Below are 11720 nucleotides of genomic sequence, written 5' to 3'. Positions count from 1 at the left end.
AAGTCTGTGAGTGCTCTTATTGAGGTATGGCAAAAAGTTCTTCAATACCTCGAATATACCTTGACACACAGATGTACAGCAGTTTTGGCTGTAGATAGAGAGATCGTATACCCTACTAAAACATCATTTATATTGTTGAAAAGCATATTGAAATAAATGAAAATATGGCAAAAATTCGGCTCGAATGTATTCTTTACAGTATTTTACGTAACAATAGCATGTTACATTCAGAACAGTAAAGATTTTCCATGCAATAAACAGTAATATGTTTAAGAGTTCTGTCGTTAAAATACAGCAGAAATTTTTATTCATTTTTACCCAGTAATCACAATAATAATATCGGCCTTTTCTACAATGGGAATCTTCTCCATATAACGCATATCATAAGTGACTTCGGTAAGAATGATGGTACGGTGCCTTTCTGTATACAGATTCTTTTTAATGAATTCCGGTTCGGTTTCGTTCTTAAATGTTAATACGCATAAACAAAAAACAGAAAAATAAATGGTACTTTTCAACATTTGTTTAACTTACTGTATACGAGATACGTCCAATCAAACGAAGTGTTATACTAAGTTCTAATTCATCGATAGTATTTTGTGTCTGAAACGCAATAAAATTAATATAATAAACAATTGAATGTGTACAATTACGCAAGAAATAAAGATTTTAAAGCTTACTCCACTAATTATATCATTTATATAATCGTAATTTCTTCTTCGTTATCAAATCTTGCAGCGTAGGCACTATCTGTTATTATCAGACATTCAATAACGGGGCATGGTGTGGGATCTAATTCAGTATCCAGTATATTTTCCAAGATATTTTCTTCAGCTCTCTTCTTAATCGTTGATAATTCTGCCAAAGTGTATTAAATCTTATTATTTTTATATTTATAGTTATTGTTAAAATAATGTTAATATTCTTAGGAGGAAGAAATGAACAAAATCTTATGTAGGTAAATTTTAACTTGATAAATAATTAAGATTTATTACAATTAATTTGAAGCGAAATTATAAAATATACTTACTCAACAATTGCTCGAAATCGAAACTCTTTCCATAAATATCTCCTATAATAATAGAGAAAATCACTGGAAATATAATTAAAAAATTCATCTTTGGAGTAGATATGTCGTCTTAATTAATTGTATGTAAGTTTAAGTGTTTATAAAAGTGTTATCAATGAAAGAATTGAATTTTCGACTTAATTGAATTTCCTCTATTTAATTTTACTGAGATATAAAAAAATTACTTCCTTTCCTTTATAATTTGTGTTGATTACATTTAATTTAACCTTTCTCCTTATTAATGAGGTGCTGGCAAAAGTTCCGGATCGATAGGTCAAAGTTTATGGGGTTTCCCCTTAGAGATAATTCAGTTTTACCGCTTAATTTTATGACTAAATAAAATTGGATGGAAATAAATTAATTTTAAATGTTTTTTTAACACTCTCTACCCCGAGGACACTAATAGGGTTTCTTTTTAGTCAGCCAATTATGGATTCAACCCGGCCCTACAATAGTGGATGAACAGTGTCCTGGTATTTTCGATCATCAGAGTTGGATTCCGGATACCCCAGAACACTAAGCTGTCACTTTTAAGTCCTATCCTATACGACTATCACTATAGCAGGATTGTTAATATAGTGTTATGCCCAATTCACACTGTATATTTTAAGCGGGATTAAGCTAAGCCACATTGCCGAAAACAAGTTTAACTACTTGTTTACACTGGGTAATTATCACTTTAGTGACAGAGCTGTGATAAGAATGGATTCTTGACAGAAAATTATATTATTATTATTATATTTCTTTTATTGAAGCAGCGTATACACGCTAACAGAGAAGAGTATCGTTTGACACGAACGAAAGCATTAAAATGGCGACGACGAGCAAAAGAAAATGCGTGTGTTGTAGCCATAATTTGTTCTACGCTTCCTAGTGATCGAATTTAGAAGATCCCAAGAAATCAGAAATGGTGGAAAGAGTGTGTTCCTGCAATGGATGAAGTAAATTAGCGTGAAAACTTTAGTGTTTCTAGAGAAACGATTAATTCCTTATGTGCTGCATTATCTGAAATGAATAGAAATAATGAGACGATGTATTTCTACAGATAAAACAGTAGCAATTGCTCTATATACGTTGGCATCGTCGTCTGAATATAGGACTATTTCACGTCTGTTTGGTGTAGGAAAATCCACCGTATGTAAAATTGTTATAGACGTTTGCAATGCCGTTATAAATAATTTAATGTCTACCGCTATCCAGTTTCCACAGACTAGAAATAAAATTAACTTAAAAATTTGGAATTTTCCACAATGCTTTGGATCAATCGATGTAACACACATTCTTATTTCACCACCAAAAAAAGACTGCATTGACTATTACAACTATAAAGGATGGTATTGTGTGGTCCTCCTTGCTGTTACAGATGCCAAATATATGTTTACATATATAAATGTAGGATCTCCTGGAAGGAATAATGATGCACACATTTAAAAAAATTCTCACTCTCTTTTAACATGCTTACAAAATATAAATTCCTTATAATTAGGGGAAAGAATTGGTGGAGAAGTTGTGCCACCTTTAATTATTGGTGACTGTGCTTTTCCTTTACAGACAACTTTAATGAAACCATTTTCAAGTAAAACAGAGGATGAAATAGAAAAAATATTCAATTTTAGATTATCTAGAGCTCGACGAGTAGTGGAAAATGCCTTTGGAAGATTAAAAGCAAGATTTCCAAGACTTTCTAAACGAATGGATAATAGGATTGATATATGAAAACAAATAAATAAAACTTGTTGTATATTACATAATTTGTGTGAGAGGAGGGATGATACAATAGAGAAAACATGGTTTAATGAAATAAATCAGTCTGATAGTTTATTAGAGAGAATTTATGTTATAGGGATAAACAACACCAAAGCTATTTCAATTAGAAATGCTATTGCAAGAAGTTTTAGGGATGAAGATTAAGATTATAAGATTTTAAATTAAGTTCTCATAACAAGTTTTATTACAGNTTTAACAAGAACACGCTTAGTATTTTTATGCACAAATTGCTTTTTGAAATTCTATTTTTTGAGCATTTTTCCACTAATGTTAAAAACGTATTTTTAAAATGTACTCGCGGACCTCGGTCTAAAGCAGAGGCTGAAACAATTGCCGAGCATCTTGAAACAGAGTTCAATACGCCGCGAGTCATAAATCATCAGAAACATTGTGCGAATTCATCAGCACAGACTCTTAGCGAGTTTTGGAGATCACTAATTATTCCGTACATAGGTTCATTAATAATGTCTCTGGAACAGCGTTTTTCTAAGGAGAACTTTGCTCGCATTCTCAATGCTTACGTTGCACCCTCAAGTAATGCTAGATATGACTTGTGAGGAATATTTTAAAAAACTACAATTTTTTGTACTTATAGTTAAATTTATTTCTAAGAAAACAGTAAAAATAGAAAGAATTGAAACACTAAAAGATAAAAAGAACAATTATAAATTCTCATTAATTTAAATAAATGCCGAATACTGAAAACTTTAACAAAACAATTTGATTTTTAAAATAACATTTAAATCTTTCTTTTAAAAATAAAATTTAAGTTCGAAAGAAATATTATCGTAAATGCTTTTGTCAATTTTAATGTTTAATTGTTCGAACATTATTTTTTCCGTTTCTTCATCGTTCTCAAAGAGGATTGATCTCAAAGACAATGGATTAACAGTAGACTGAAAGTTTTCAATATCGACAAAAAAAGCAATGAAACGAAACAACATATCCTTTTTTAGATAAAAACACCTTTCCAGTTTTGCGATTCCCTCCCGATTGCAAACAGTGTAAAAGAAGTGAACATCGCTCTTCAATGTCTTAATATATCCAAATACTTGCATTATGGCACTGTCGCGAGAGAGGTTTATTGGTAAGAGAAGTTCGGTGAGGTAAGAATCTTCGCTCAAAATTACCTCACAGCTGAAATACAACTTTGGCTTTCTATTTTCGTTGGATATTCTTGTAAAATGTTGATTATTATAATTATTATAATCAATCAAGTCGTAATAATTCTCTTCGCATCTGGTTTGTGTTTCCTTACTAAAGTAAGTCGGATAATTGGAATAATCTTGAGTTTCGGAAGCATATCGAAGTAGTCCTTTTTCTGTATTAGTTAAGAAGTTAAGTATAATTCCGGAAATTTTCCTTTCACTTACACTCATGGCAAGAAATCTGATTTTTTCAATAAATGGCTCAAAAACATCTCTTATTTTCAGTCTCTTAGTTTCTTTTTTCATTAAATTATAAGCCTTTGTACCTGTTTCGTATTTTACTCGTTCTTCGCACCAATGATATACACCTGAGAGTAAGCTTATCTCGGTAATAGATTCGCATATGGGTCGAGATACGAGTGTATTAATTGTTGAACTTTTACAGAGCAAAAAGTCCCGTGTTCTAAATACGTATTCTCCGTATTTATCNCATCGTTCTCTAGAAGATACAAGCACGATTATTTAACAATATACACTTATTTTATTTAAATACACACAATAAAGGGTGTAAATTATATGAAAACATTAATTTATTAGAGTAAATGATGATTAAATGTTTAGTAACAACCACAAGAAAAAATCACCAGAACTTAAATGCTTAAGTTATAATAAATATTTTTGATGGTTAAGTAATAGACCTTGATATAGGCTAATAGGATACATCTAATGATAGTTTACCTGTATCTAATTCAAGTGATGGTAAACATTGTATCATCATACTGCTACAACTGTCTTCCATTAATGATACATTCTGTTCTGGCTGATGCCCTATAATTGAATTAACTATCTGGAAATATTGCCAGGTAGATGGGCTTCCTCCCGAATGCCCAATCTTCGTTACTTCTTCCCTAGTTAAAATAAAAAGAAAATTTCATTGTTTCAAGTAGGAAGGATTAATTTCTTTTTAAATTTAATAATAGTTATTAATTTGATGTTTACATCATTTACGATTATCGTACTAGTAACAAGAAATATAATTTTCGTCATTTACTATCAACGTTCGGAATATAACTGTTTAATTAATATAAAGAACTAGCTGCAAGGACCCTCTTCACTGGGTTTTTAAAAAGTAACAATAGTGAAAATTAAGATAATTACATTATAGCCAATCTTACCCGTTTTCTATTTCTATGGTCCCGATTCTATTTCTGAACGTCTCTTGTTCACGTCCAGTCAAACGAACTATTTTCAACGTTTCTGGAACGTTTACAATCGTTCTATAATCGAATCAATATTTGAATTTTATGTTCGAATTAAATTCGAACGAATTCGAACATAAAATTCGAAATGGAAAACCACTTTCGGCCCCGTATCTCCCGCGCCCTTATAGCTATCGAGACGCAACCATCATAGTGCACGAATGAAGACTTGGGGCTACTACCACATACAAACACCATTCATGTGCGATGTGTAGTTTTGGCGGAAAAGTGAAACATAGGGACACACCCTTCCATTTATATACATATGTGACAATGCCGAGGGCCTCCCTATACTTCGGTACCACGTGACCGAAGGGTCGACATCGCGTCGGCGAAGATCGCAATGACAATTTTCGTCAGGACTGACACCACTGTGTCTTCACGGTTAGACACAGAAACCGTTTCGTTCGGGCAGGTGAGCGGTCCCGTGTGAGAGTGAACAGATTCGGGATGGAGGGAGAGACAGAGCACAGGAAGTGACTTACTCAGAGACGCTTTAACGTAACAACGGTTTAATGGATAACAAGAGGCCGTACATCTCGATTTTAAATATACTAGGGGTTTGATACATTCCTATGATTCAATACGATAGATATTAGCTATAATTGATATTACGTTTTTTCCCGATTTGAGAGAGAGAGTTTACAGAAGTTTCGCGTGGCGATAAATACCTTGTTTGTTGTCTCACTGGAGATTCTCGAGCGTTCTTGGTGAAAAAAAGTTAAATATTAAACGATAATTAATTTAACGATCACGTATTTTCACAATTTTAACTTACCTGTATTTGGCAGTTAAATTTTTAATTTTCGTCCTTACTTCGGACCACGTTCCGAGGCTCTGGACGTTGGCGTCGGAAGACGAATTTCTACCGCCATTGCCTCATATATAGTTTTATTCCGTTTCGCTCGATCTTTTCCCTCCATATTTCTATTAAAATTGCTATCTCCTCCAACCAATTCTCTGAACGTTTTTTCTCGCTTTGTTCGAATGTTTGTGCATTTGTTTCCGCCATTATTTTTGAACTTGTGGTGCACCTCGAGGAAAGCTTGAAGCGACTTAAGCTTCTTTGAGAAAGAGATTTAAGCTGAGCCAGTTGTTGGTAGTTAAACCGGTTTAACGTTAAGTTCCATTCATATTTTATTCCTTAAGCTGGCTTAAAATATACAATGTGAATAGGCTCTTACACAGCTGCTCTAATACTTCCAGACTATCTAGACTTCTTTTTTAATTCATTGTCGACATTACGAAATTGTTATAGACAATTTTTTAACAACATCTATATGAGTAATTCCTTTTTGTCATATGTTTTTTAATTAGTCCCTCGATACTTTATCATCTTCGAGTGCTGACTGAATGCTAGCATTAAGAACCCTTTCAATGTCAGAATCCATATTAGCTTTTACGGAAAATTTCGGTTAACTATTATTAATTCGTAATAAGATTGTTATTTATTTGTAATTTCCTGTATTAAAATAGAGATGTATCAAGTAACACGGTAGAATGGGACCATAGAAAAAAAAGACACTTACCAAACGCCGAGAACGTCCTACCAGATAGAGGAACTGGTCAAGAATGAACTTGAAAGTAGATTAATGAACAAAACATTTTTTAACAATGAGAACTGTTTCAAATTAGAAGACGACTGAGTGGGAACCTCCTTGACGCACTATCACCTTGAAACTAATCTTCTTGGTGGACCACACATCGTTTTCCAGCGCTGGTACAGCTTTACTGTAAGCCATCTTTTCAACTACGTATTTCCTGTCATGCTCTTTTTTACCTCATTTGACAACTGAAGTCGTTTCCATATCTTTGAGTCATCGTGTCGTTCACATTTTGCTTTCTTTCACATGATTAATTAATGAATGATTTGTAGAGGCAGCATTATTTAACAAGAACAGGCTTAGTATTTTTATGCACAAATTGCTTTTTGAAATTCTATTTTTTGAGCATTTTTCCACTAATGTTAAAAACGTATTTTTAAAATGTACTCGCGGAACTCGGTTTAAAGCAGAGGCTGAAACAATCGCAGAGCATCTTGGAATAGACTTCAATATGCCGCGAGTCATAAATCATCAAAAACATTATGCGAATACACCAGCACAGACTCTTAGCGAGTTTTGGACCAAATATCACTAATTATCCCGTACACACGTTCATTAATATTGTCTCTGGATCAGCGTTTTTCTGAGGAGAACTTTGCCCGCATTCTCAATGCTTACGTTGCACCCTCACATAATGCTTGATATGACTTGTGAGAATTTTTTAAAAAAAGCTACAATTTTTTTGTACTTTCTACAATTTGAATTATTTCCTCGCTGAAGCTGAACTTTGGTACAACCAATGAAAAGNCGGAAAACGAATTTCTACCGCCATTGCCTCATATATAGTTTTATTCCGTTTCGCTCGATCTTTTCCCGCCATATTTCTATTAAAATTGCTATCTTCTCCTCCAACCAATTCTCTGAACGTTTTTTCTCGCTTTCTTCGAATGTTTGTGCATTTGTTTCCACCATTATTTTTGAACTTGTGGTAGACCTCGAGGAAAGCTTGAAGCGACTTAAGCTTCTTTGAGAAAGAGATTTAAGCTGAGCCTGTTGTTGGTAGTTAAACCGGTTTAAAGTTAAGTTCCGTTCATATTTTATTCCTTAAGCTGGCTTAAAATACACAATGTGAATGTGAAAATTTTTTTGTACTTTCTACAATTTGAATTATTTCCTCGCTGAAGCTGAACTTTGGTACAACCAATGAAAAGGAAAAAAAAAAGTGCGAAATTCCGAACTGAAGGAGATAGAACTAGCTGCACTAGTTAAAGAAACGCAATTGTTCTACCCATTTATAGAACGGGCGCTACTTATATCACTCGAACAGCCCTGAGATCCTTCAGCTCCTTACGCAAAATAAAAACTTTGATACGGTCAACAATGACAGAAATTCGGCTTCTCGGTCTTTGTATGATGAGTGTGCATAAAAGAAGGGTTCTGGAAGCTAAAAATAAATTTGATAAAATAATTTTGGCAAGATTTAACCAGAATTCCAGTAGGCTAGTGCTGAGATAAGATTTAGATAGGTTCGAATAGCATTGCAATTACTGTAATTACTTTTAGCGTTTTGAAATGTTCAAATACCGGTGTTTATTTAAAAAACGGTTTTAACATAAATAATTCTTTATACTACATATTATAAATTATAATTTAATAGTAGTATTTTGTTTTATTATACAGCAAACAAATTTAAATTTAAAATAAAATTAAGAGGTTTTTCATGCGGATTATACAATAAAATATAGTTAAATTTATTTCTAAAAAAACAGTAAAAATAGAAAGAATTGAAACACTAAAAAGAACAATTATAAATTCTCATTAATTTAAATAAATGCCGAATACTGAAAAATTTAATAAGAATTTGATTTTTATAATAACATTTAAATCTTACTTTTAAAAATAAAATTTAAGTTCGAAAGAAATATTATCGTAAATGCTTTTGTCAATTTTAATGTTTAATCGTTCGAACATTATTCTTTCCGTGTCTTCATTGTTCTCAAAGAGGATTGTTTCGGACGATAGATTAACAGTGGACTGAAAATTTTCAATATCGACAAAAAAAGCAATGAAACGAAACGGCATATCCTTTTTTACGTAAAAACACCTTTCCAATTTTGCGATTCCCTCCCGATTGCAAACAGTGTAAAAGCAGTAAACACCGCTTTTCAACATCCTAAAATATCCAAATACTTGCATTATGGCACTGTCGCGAGAGAGGTTTATTGGTAACAGAAGATCGGTGAGATAACAATCTTCGCTCAAAATTACCTCACAGCTGAAATACAACTTCGGCTTTCTATTTTCGTTGGATAATTTTGTAAAATGTTCATTATTATAATTATCATAATGAATCAAGTCGTAATAATTGTCTTTGTATCTGATTTGTGTTTCCTTACTAAAGTAAGTCGGATAATTGGAATAATCTTGAGTCTCGGAAGCATACCGAAGAAGTCCTTTTTCTGTACTAGTTAAGAAGTTAAGTGTAAACACGGAAGATTTCATTTCACTTACACTCATGGCAAGAAATCTGATTTTTTCAATAAATGGTTCGAAAACATTTCTTATTTTCAGTCTCTTAGTTTCTTTTTTCATTAAAATATAAGCCTTTGTACCTGTTTCATTTCTTACTCGTTCTTCGCACCAATGATATACACCTAAGAATAAGCTTATCTCGGTAATAGATTCGCATATGGGTCGAAATACGAGTGTATTAATTGTTGAACTTTTACAGCACAAAAAGTCCTGTGTTGTAAATACGTTTTCTCCGTGTTCATCGAAAGCTTTCCAACAATAATAAATTATGTTTGAATCTTTGACTTCGCAGGCAAAGTCGTGTATTGAGCAAACATTACTCAGTGAGATTTCTTTAATAAGATATATTCTGCATTTCCTCCGTAAATTTTCTATTTTATATCTTTTACTTAAACGATATAAATCGAATGCATGTGTGACAGAGGTGAATTCGGGATCGTCCCTTTCCATGTAGCTGTTTTAATAATATAAAAAACACAAATTATATATTATATATTATATTATATATTATTTATTATATATGTATATTAAAAAACATCATATATTAATTAATTTATGGTGAAGTATTTGTAAAACTTACTTGACAAAATTTCTGATTGTCTGAATTGGATATGGCAATAGAATATGCTTTGAATTTCTTATAGTTACAATTAAAAATTCCATATTTCTGGTCACGACTTTATCGAATAATTCTTGTGAAATGACAATTTCTTGTTTTTCTAAACTTCGGATTCGTAGCAGATTCGAAGACATTCTAAAGTACAAAATCATGTATTATATATTATTTTTAAAAATTAAATTGAATTCTGAATCAATAAAATACCTATAAATTAGAACTGATTTTTCAACGGGGAAGCACATTCATTTCATATTGCCACAATGGAATTACCTACCACACGCCAATTCCAGTGCAATTTTTAATCGAACAATATACGTATGAGGGAGAGATGGAAAACGATGCACCAGATCGACCTTAATAAACTACGGAAGTATTAATTTGCATGAAAACATGCAGAGATATTAGCTAAATATGAATTTATCTTTTAATTTATATGTAAATAAATAAATAAATAACTGTTATATATAACAGCTGGATTATCCACTGACAAGCTCAAAATGGTTGTAATAATCTCTGTTTAAAAAGATAAAGAGAACAATTCCTAATCTGTCATTATATAACGTAGCAATTATCTGTCAAACTAGAAACACACCTATAAACTGTATTATTCTAGTCATTTTAATCTAGAAATGTTTACAAATTTATCTAAATTAAATAAACTTAAAACTTACTTCGTAAATTTACTCGTTCTTTTCGATCTCTTTAGTTAAACTTCAGAAAAATTAAGTATTTAATTTGAGGAATGATGAGATGAATTCGGTTGTATTATCTCTCGTTTTGAAGTTCAAGTTATTTCTCTTTCAAAGATTAATATTTTGGAGCATCATCCACAACCAACTCTTTACCAGTACTTTGAACACTTCAACATCATTTTACTCTTCCTCTTCCAAGTATCAACTTTATTTTTTCTTTCAAGAGTACGTTTCTTTTTTATTCTCTCGTAGTTTGTCTTTATTAGATTATTCGAACTCTTCACGACGGACTTCATCGAGATTCTAGCACTACTTATATCAACCTCTTTCATATCCTTTCCAGGAAAAGTCGAAGAAATATCATACCTTTTGCTGTCTTATTAATAGTCACATGAATTAGTATAATATCTATTATTATTTTCTATGTAGCCACAGTGACATTTCAGTTATCTCTATACTCATATTTTTTNCTTTCAAAGATTAATATTTCGGAGCATCATCCACAACCAACTCTTTACCAGTACTTTGAACACTTCAACATCATTTTACTCTTCCTCTTCCAAGTATCAACTTTATTCTTTCTTTCAAGAGTACGTTTCTTCTTTTATTCTCTCGTGGTTTCTCTTTATTGGATTATTCGAACTCTTCACGACGGATTTAATCAAGATTCTAGCACTACTTATATCAACCTCTTTCATATTCTTTCCAAAAAAAGTCAAAGAAATATCATACCTTTTGCTGTCTTATTAATAGTCAGATGAATTAGTATAATATCTATTATTATTTTCTATGTAGTCACAGTGACATTTCAGTTATCTCTATAGTCATATTTTTTGAAATTTGCCAGACTATTTACATACATTCTCCGGATACTAATGAAATTATTTTAATGCATTAAAATTTTATAAGTATTTCATAAATTTATTCTAAACCAGTATTAATAGATTAAATATTAATATTAAATAACATGGGTAATAACTAATCGCAATATTATAGCTTTCTGTAAGCCCTGCCGAAAAAGGCAACAATGCAAGGAGCTCAGATTTTCTTTCTTCTATGCTATCAGTGTATGTCGTCGGGCTGAGATATT

The 11720-nt window shown here is 31.8% G+C and overlaps 1 protein-coding gene and 1 pseudogene across 1 annotated transcript; one reads left to right on the top strand and one right to left on the bottom strand.

Moving 5' to 3' along the window:
- The first annotated feature begins 1527 nt into the window (after positions 1–1527).
- On the top strand, positions 1528–2980 carry LOC111635995 (annotated as a pseudogene).
- Positions 2981–8625: 5645 nt separating this feature from the next.
- On the bottom strand, positions 8626–11079 carry LOC111636013. The gene is made up of 3 exons (XM_023381165.1): positions 10610–11079; positions 9900–10073; positions 8626–9773 (listed from the first exon to the last, which is right to left on the bottom strand). The coding sequence occupies exons 2-3, from the start codon at positions 10070–10072 to the stop codon at positions 8681–8683; spliced, it is 1266 nt and encodes a 421-aa protein (XP_023236933.1). The 5' UTR covers position 10073; positions 10610–11079; the 3' UTR covers positions 8626–8680.
- Between the last annotated feature and the right edge of the window lie 641 nt (positions 11080–11720).

Source organism: Centruroides sculpturatus, unplaced genomic scaffold (genome assembly GCF_000671375.1).
Source record: "Centruroides sculpturatus isolate CEXI.00-Female unplaced genomic scaffold, Cexi_2.0 scaffold1015, whole genome shotgun sequence".
Lineage (NCBI taxonomy): Eukaryota > Metazoa > Arthropoda > Arachnida > Scorpiones > Buthidae > Centruroides > Centruroides sculpturatus.
Note: the sequence above shows the minus strand (reverse complement) of the source record. Positions and strands in the feature narration are given on the sequence as shown.

Bases quoted from the DNA above. Each gene is read 5' to 3' on its own strand.
- LOC111636013 (XM_023381165.1), bottom strand. From the start codon at position 10,072: ATGTCTTCGAATCTGCTACGAATCCGAAGTTTAGAAAAACAAGAAATT. The intron at 9,774-9,899 runs GTAAGTTTTACA...TTATTAAAACAG, and splicing joins ACAATCAGAAATTTTGTCAA to CTACATGGAAAGGGACGATC.